This window comes from Ciona intestinalis, unplaced genomic scaffold (genome assembly GCF_000224145.3).
Source record: "Ciona intestinalis unplaced genomic scaffold, KH HT000178.2, whole genome shotgun sequence".
In the NCBI taxonomy this organism is placed as follows: Eukaryota; Metazoa; Chordata; class Ascidiacea; order Phlebobranchia; family Cionidae; genus Ciona; species Ciona intestinalis.
The window spans coordinates 42,824-50,722 of NW_004190500.2; the positions used below are offsets into that span (position 1 = coordinate 42,824).

The window sequence follows — 7,899 nt, forward strand, 5'->3', positions numbered from 1 at the left end:
AAAAAAGAAAAAATCTCCAAAACAAATAATCACCCACAAAGTTACATACATGGTAACTCGTAAGCTGGCATGTTAAACCCGTGTGATAACGACTGTCGTTTTCCGGCTACGCGAGGATAGTAAGTTTCATTCGTATATTGTAATGCAATAATACATTACAGTATATAGTAGTATAAAGCTATACAAGATATATTATGGGAAATGGTATGTCGTAATATAATAATAATGTAATGAAACAATACATAATTAACTCAAGTCTTGCAAAAAAACTTGTTAAAACCTTCCAACTTGTAACCCTTTGTGGAACCAACTCCATTTAAACTGAAACGTGGTAACTTTGTGGAAGTTCTGTTTTATGCGCGGAGCAATCAAGGCGGGGGAGATCAGCTGATGCGAGGCATCAGTCACGTGAGCAAACTGACCAATCTACTTCGAGAATGGATAGCGGATTGTGACGTCAGTTCATTATTGTGACGTAACATACCAAGTTTACAATGATTCGAGATTTGGAATGAATCGCGATTTTTTCTGAAAAATTATTTAAACACTTACGTTACTGTAAATATTTTTATATTATATAAAAAATATTGTTGCACATTCAAATTAGATTTTAAATTTATTTCATTTAAAGTTTTTTTTCTTATTTTTAAATATAAAAACGTTGCGCTTATAGGATTTAGATATAGTTGAATGCGTAACCAGCTTACACAAAATCCTGTAGGTCAGATTTCAGATTTCAGGACTTTTCTTTTACCGTTGATTGGAAACCGATTATCTAGTAAATATGGCAGAGAAAATTGCCGAAACCGTCGCAAGAAACGGAATTGCACTTCACCCAAAATATTATGGAGCAAAACGTAAGTTTCTTTTCGTAGTTGTGTTGTTATTTGCAATTAAACCAATCGCAATTTTTGTAAATTTCAGTTGAGCCTGGCATGAAGCTGCCTGGTGATACGAGGCTATTTCGAGACATTAAACTTTGTGAAGTCCCTCAGTGGATCATGAAACGCAACTTTACACCTCTAGGAATGTGGTTTTGGGTAAAACGATGTAAGTATACAAGTTAACAAGTATATACTGTTATATATGGGTTAGCAAAGATTTAAATTACATACGACTTATTATACGAATGTCACTCTCTTTTTTCACAAGTGGGCGCTCATATTAAGTTTAAAATTTAAAAAAATTTTATATCTGTAAACTGTAAAACTTACTATTAAGTCCCAAAAAAATAATAAAAAAAAATGAGCGCCTACTTGTGAAAAAAGAGAGTGACATTCGTGTAATAAGTTGTATGTAATTTAAATAAAAATGACGATTAATTTTAAATTTATATTAACACAGTTAAACTACGCTAATATACATTCTTTAGTCGATAGGATAACTTGAAAATTGAAAGCTAAAATAAGCCATGCAAGCAAAATGTGTTTTCGGTCCATATTCACATTTGTGCAAATAGAATGATATTGAATTGAATTCATTGCCTTACAACATTCGGAAAAAAAATGTGTCCCATAAGAAGGATAAGTCGCACCGGTCGTTTGTGATCAATAGCATATTATATATTTGATTTTTGACACAATTATAATTCTATTACAGTGAAATGGGGTTGGCAATCCAAGTACCTTCACGTTCGAGCACCAAAGGGACATTATTATGCTCAACTTGCAGTTTGTGCCAGCATTGCTTTCTACTTGTCAGAATATATTGATGGAGGGATCAGTAAGTTTCTTTTTTTAGTATTTTTTTTTTTAAGTATCTGATGGAATATTATGTAATGGTCACACCACCGAATGGTTTTTGGATGCTCCACCTTTTACAAACTATTACACATATAGTTATTACCTACTAAACCATGTAGGGCTACTCACCAATAACCAACTCTTTTTTAATAACCTCTAACTACCAACCTCTTGACACCAGCCTACTCTGTAACGTACCAGAGGATTCTTTAGTAGTGCAAAATTTTGTACTTCTGTTTTATCCAAAAGTGTTTTATAACGACTGCCGTTTAAGCCTTTCTTTCTCATCTTTCCACTTTCGCATTCTACTCTGGCCTTAGTTATTGTGACCAACATAACAAACAAAGCTATTCCTTCATTATCTATCTTTATCTCACAGAGCACGAGCGACACAGGAAATATCACTAGAAGAAATCTGATCTTATGTTTATCAAAAATTGATGTAAATTAAAACGAATTTAATAAAAAGTTCAAACTCTGTTATACTTTGTTTGTATTCGGTTCATTATATGTTGAAATAACCAATGATAAACTCTGAAAAATAGTTCTTGGAATAATCTTTTAATCTTTAGTCATAAAAGATAGACACCACATTTATATTAATATATAGGCAGAAAGTTAATAGCAAGAATAAAGAATACTGCTAGTAACATAACTTCTAATTTGACCGCTAGATTTTGAATGAACGAATGAAGTTAATTTTGCATTTTTGAAGATATGGTTAAAAAAAACTATCCATGGAATTTCTGTGTTAAACTGTCAGGTAAAAATGGGTTCTTAAAATACATTTTTAGGCAAGGAACTAAACCAATAGCAAGAATGAAACATGCTGCTGGTGTTTTAACTCTTATTTGACCACTAGCAAGTAGTAGTTTTTAGGGTAATACAAAACCACCTTTGTGAGGTAAAACAAATGAGGTAATGGACAACTTTCGGCTAAATCCCAGGTCATAACTGAGGACCTTACCTATAAAGAATAAATACATATACATAACATTGTATTTGTATTACCCAAAGTCCAGGCACACATGTGGAGCATGTTACATTTACATGTGAACATAGTCTGGGTGTTGGGGTGATAAGTCTAACCTAAATGCCAGGTTCTTGACCAGGATCTCACCACACAGAATAACATATAGTAGTTCTGTGTTCAATCATCATAATGACATTTGAGATGCAAAATTATTTTTCAGTCTTTCACACGAGTCGCCTCCTTTTTCTTTCCTGTTTTCTGCTTTAGCAATTCTTGAGCCAAACTGTATTGCTCGTTTCGGAGCCACAGCTGCCCCATGTAGACCTAGATCATATGCAGCCCCCCTAAGTAGGATTTTCTCCCCAATTCCTCTTTCCAATCGTAAATCAGCTTTAACGTGAACCGGTAAACTACAAAGAAACTGAACAACTTCTTCATCAAAATAAGGGAACCTTGCTTCCTTCCCATGGTCTGAAATAATCCTATATATGGGATGAATGTAACTTATTTATCCTTGTGTAGCAACCACAGTCATGATAACATGTGTGTTATACTTATACACCTAGTACTTGCTCACAAGTTACCACATATGTAACTTATTTATTCTCACATGGCGGCAAAGACAGTCGTTATAACATGGGTGTTCTGTTCCATACACCTCATGCCAGATGTTATTACAACGCACTTAGAGCGTTAAAAATTACCAAAACAATGTTATTCCATCTAACATACAAACATCTGTATTTACTATTTACCTATCATCGCGTCCCAAGTTTCTTGCTGATATTCTTTCAACTTCCATGTTGATCTCATCACCAACTGCTCCCCAATCATTGTTGCGATCGTATATACCTCTATGTCTGGAGTAACCAGCCAGTTGTTCATCTGCACCCATCCCACACAACAGAACACGAGCATTAGACCTGGTTACACAAATGCAACACTGCATAAAATTCACCTTTGCAGCATTTTTGGCGAATGACCGTTTTTATGAAGCAATATTATACCACAAAGTATGCACATTGGACTTGGTAACACAAATGACACTGAAAAATTTGTTAAAAATCATTAAAGAAAAATAATAGTAGCGGCAATTTTATTGGTTATCTTACAAGGACTACAAACGAAATATTGTGGGAAAATCTGTTTCTGCTGCCATGGTGGGCGTATGTGTGCCTTAGCGGCAATTGCTCCAACCCAGTGGTCACTAATGGGTTGACTATATTGTCAGCCATACATTAAAACAATCACCCATGTGGCCATGTAACTTGCACCTGCAACCGGCATGATGTGTTTGAAACAGAACACCATTGTCAAATTAACTGTTGTTAGCCCGCGACAATGGATAAAGCAAGTTACATTCATTCAGACTTTAAACTATAAATAAAAAAAAATAGCAGCTTATAACAACCTGTACTTTTGCTCCCCATTTAATAAACCTTCTCCCCTGCTCGCAAACCAGATAGCGCAAGCAATGCTGTCATCCAACACCGTTGACTTGGGGCATGACAGCATCGAAATTCTTTCAACACGTTTTTCCCCTAACTCTTCCAACGTAACGTTAATCTCCACAAAATTCCACTTTCGTTTCGGGCAGAGGTCTTTCAGTTCTTGGTAAGAAGATCTTCCTGTTATTCTATCTGGGACCTCATATATATTATCCTTTACCAAAGCATTACTCTGCTTTGTTTTCGATAATTTTCGCCGCTGTTCAAACGCAACATTCAACAAATCAATTGCTTCATCTTTTGGTATGTATATATCAGCTAACAAAGCAAGCACAGAACAGTCAACGCCACCAGAAAACAGAACTCCTATGTTGCAATTTTCACCAGTGCTTGTATGAGCTGATGTTCTCTTCATAACGGAACGCTTGAGTTTGGCAATAAACTCTCGACACACCGGCCATAAATTTTTATCACTGCATGATTTTGCCAGAATTGTCAAAGGTTCTACATGTGAGGATATGTGTGGCAAGTCAACCAATGGATAATTATCCAATTTATATTTATACTTAGTGTGCATTGCAGTGTTAAGGATCCTTCCAGTTTGAAAATCTTCACAAACCTTTGGCCTAGGATTTGTAATACACTTCCATGGATGAAGAACGATGGACTTTTTAAACCCAGACTGACCATCCTTTATATTTACGCAGAATATTCCACATCCGGCAACTTCCTCCCAGCTAGCATTGCGTGAACATACTGACGCCAAGGTCAAAGTGTTTTCGTCCCAATTCCAAACCAGACTACGTCGACCAAAATAATCTCGTCCAAAATAAACTTTAGAGTTAGCGAGGTGATAATACACAAAAGACCAAGGACCTTCAATGCAAGAAAGCAGTTGAAGAATTTCTTCATCATCACATTTGTCTAATGAAGATAGAAGTGCTGTTGTGTCACTTTGACCAGGGGATACCTTGAAAACAACACAAGGTTTAATACAAGAAAGCAAAGCTAGACGATAATGATAAACTTTATAAAACACAGAGGAGGCAGAAATAGTTGGACATCACATGCATTCCTTTGAAATAAATCTAACTTTTTGGTTCAAATGTTTGCTGATTAATGCAGAAAACCTGCCACTCCAAGTTTGGCCCATACATATAAATATGTTATGTATGTATTATATAACTATTCAAATATACAATGTTTTATTTGTCCAACTTACTTTCAAACCATCGAAAACCTCTCCATTCCACAGCAAAATATTCCCTTTCTTGCTTTGTGCAGGTTGTGAGCATATCTGTTGACCTTGCATGTGCAACACCCACCCAGCAAAGTAGAGACCAACGTTCCCACATTCAGTTTCAATCACTTGATGATCATCTGGACCTCTTCGAGCCAGACTTTCCGAGATGTCTTGGTAGATTTCATTCCTACGGCAACTTGACTAAAGATATGAATAAATGTAACTTATTTATTCTTTTGTGGCTAGGCAACGGCAGTTTTTACAAGAAGTGTGTTTTGTTTCAAATACCTCCTGCCCGGTTATAAGTTACTACCAATGTAACTTCGTGGGTAAACTTATATTTAGATTTTTATGTATGTCTGATAATTAAGACAGCCTGTTAGCGACAATGGTGTGGCAGCAACGAGCCTCGAACCAGTATCCTCCTGTGTAGAGCCAGCGGCAGCTGTGCTAACTACTATGCCATGGTACCGCATATAACCAACCGTAATGTGGCATTTATCCAAGCTGGATCGAGTAGTTAATTGTTTTCATTGTATTTTATCTTCCAAACAGACATCTTGCACCTAATGAGTTGCACCCGGCTAAAGTGTACGCGGGGGTTACGGGGCCTTATACCTAAAAACGACAGACTATTGGCAGTTTATTAATAAGACTTATACTGTACTATACGGAACAGTTTAACGTATTTAAAATGTATCTTGCAACAACTTACCGGTTGGTCATTCCGATTACAAATGGAGAAGAATATTCCACACATTGTTGTGTATCTGTGACGTCACAATACCACCCGCGAAGCGGTCTGTTGCGCCACCGGTGTTTCCCCGAAACCCGCACTGTAGTAGTTGTTTTTATCAGGCGTAATATAAACGTAACTTGTTTATCCTCGCATAGCTGGGCAACGACAGTCGTTATAATACGGGTGTTATGTTTCATACACCTTGTACCCGCTTACGAGTTGCCATGTATGTAACTTTGTGAGGGGTTTAACGTTTTTGATTTTTGGCATATTTTTGTAATCTTTGGCCGACAGTTTGTTAGTCAAAACTGGATTGGAGCAATTGTCGTTAAGTGTCTTGCCCAAAGACACATACGCCCACAGTTGTAGCAATACCTTCGATTTCAAATAATAGAGAGGCCGTAGGTAGTATACGGCGAATGGTATTGCAAATCTGGAAATCTCCTAAAAATTGAAAACAATTTCCTTTCGGGTCCGTTTCTTCTTGTGCGTACGAGAGAGAAAGGTTACGCGTCCCGGGGGGAAAACCGTTTACTCATTTAACCAAAGAAGTTACGAACTGAGTTTCAGTTTCGTAAACGATTTGACTACACGACATTGAGCGTATTGCCTTATTCTTACAGTAGATTTATTCAGGTTGACTTAATGATTAGATATAAAGTGAAAATTATAAACCGTAACATGGGAAATGGAATGAACAAGGTAGTTTTGGTGTTTAATCTATATTTTATATTGTATATAATAACTGTTGTTTTTTACTTTATATGTGGTATGAAAGTTCATAACGTTATACTTTAAGCTTTACTTTTCATAAATAGGGTTATCATTATTAACCAACATTAATGGCATTATGCTAAATCCATAAAGAGACTTTAATAGCAAATATAATTAAAATATATCTAAAATACCCTTTTTTCTGCAGATAATACCAGGGTTATACATTGGAAACTTTAGAGGTGAGTTTTTCATTGATTTAAAAATTATTCCAAAATACGAGAGACCATAACGTTAACATTTTAACATGAGCTCGGGTCCTTATTTATCACATTAATTTCATTACAGATGCTCAGAATAAAGAGCAACTGGAAAAGAACAATATTACACATATCTTGGCAATTTATGACAATGCAAAACCAATTTTACAGGTTAATTTTGGTCTATATATACTCTCTTTTCTCCGGTTTTCCTAAAAATATATATATATATATTTTAATATTTGTTTTTGTATGTTCCTGATAAATTAATATTACTTTTCCGAAGAACCCACAATTTTTCTAAAATCAATTTTCCAAATTATTTTACCCAAAACTGTTTATCAACATGAACTCTCAGTCATTCACATTTACTTTATTAGAAATATAATAATTTCAATTTGACTAAGTAGGGCTGAATAAACCTGTCATTTCAATGTTAAAACAAGGGTAAGTAAGGCTATATGTAGCTCAGCCCACAATGCTAACATATTAAGCAATCAACTATTTTGGGGTTCAGCTGTCTAAGTGTATCTATTTTGTGCGTGATTACATCATTTCATAAGTTCCCTGTATTAGCACAGCTAGTAATGTAGTAGTAGTTTTCCATGATGGTATTTGTTCTTCGCAGGACAAAGTATATTTGTGCATACGGGCTTCAGACACTCCAGAACAAGACTTGTAAGTTGAAATTAATAATCCCATTAAACAGTAGTAGAAGAAATGGATATATGACACTTATTTGTNCCTGGTCAATCAACCCATAAGTGACCGCTGGGTTGA

General features: G+C 35.6%; 3 protein-coding genes across 3 annotated transcripts in view; 2 read left to right on the plus strand and 1 right to left on the minus strand.

The window, feature by feature from the left end:
* Positions 1 to 687: 687 nt before the first annotated feature.
* Positions 688 to 2,227, plus strand: LOC100178344 (ATP synthase subunit f, mitochondrial). Its single transcript, XM_002129229.5, has 4 exons — positions 688 to 857; positions 925 to 1,050; positions 1,600 to 1,722; positions 2,122 to 2,227. The coding sequence occupies exons 1-4, from the start codon at positions 785 to 787 to the stop codon at positions 2,148 to 2,150; spliced, it is 351 nt and encodes a 116-aa protein (XP_002129265.1). The 5' UTR covers positions 688 to 784; the 3' UTR covers positions 2,151 to 2,227.
* Positions 2,228 to 2,876: 649 nt separating this feature from the next.
* LOC100186237 (asparagine synthetase domain-containing protein 1-like) lies at positions 2,877 to 6,282 on the minus strand. The gene is made up of 5 exons (XM_002123342.5): positions 6,122 to 6,282; positions 5,386 to 5,607; positions 4,127 to 5,133; positions 3,471 to 3,638; positions 2,877 to 3,197 (listed from the first exon to the last, which is right to left on the minus strand). The coding sequence occupies exons 1-5, from the start codon at positions 6,164 to 6,166 to the stop codon at positions 2,900 to 2,902; spliced, it is 1,740 nt and encodes a 579-aa protein (XP_002123378.1). The 5' UTR covers positions 6,167 to 6,282; the 3' UTR covers positions 2,877 to 2,899.
* A 433-nt stretch (positions 6,283 to 6,715) lies between these two features.
* LOC100183860 (dual specificity protein phosphatase 22-like) overlaps positions 6,716 to 7,899 on the plus strand; it is a 2,898-nt gene continuing 1,714 nt past the window's right edge. The window contains exons 1-4 of the mRNA XM_002123409.5: positions 6,716 to 6,847; positions 7,068 to 7,101; positions 7,208 to 7,290; positions 7,748 to 7,799. Coding sequence (XP_002123445.3) covers positions 6,791 to 6,847; positions 7,068 to 7,101; positions 7,208 to 7,290; positions 7,748 to 7,799 — 226 coding nt within the window. The 5' untranslated portion in view covers positions 6,716 to 6,790. The remainder of the gene's footprint in view (positions 6,848 to 7,067; positions 7,102 to 7,207; positions 7,291 to 7,747; positions 7,800 to 7,899) is intronic.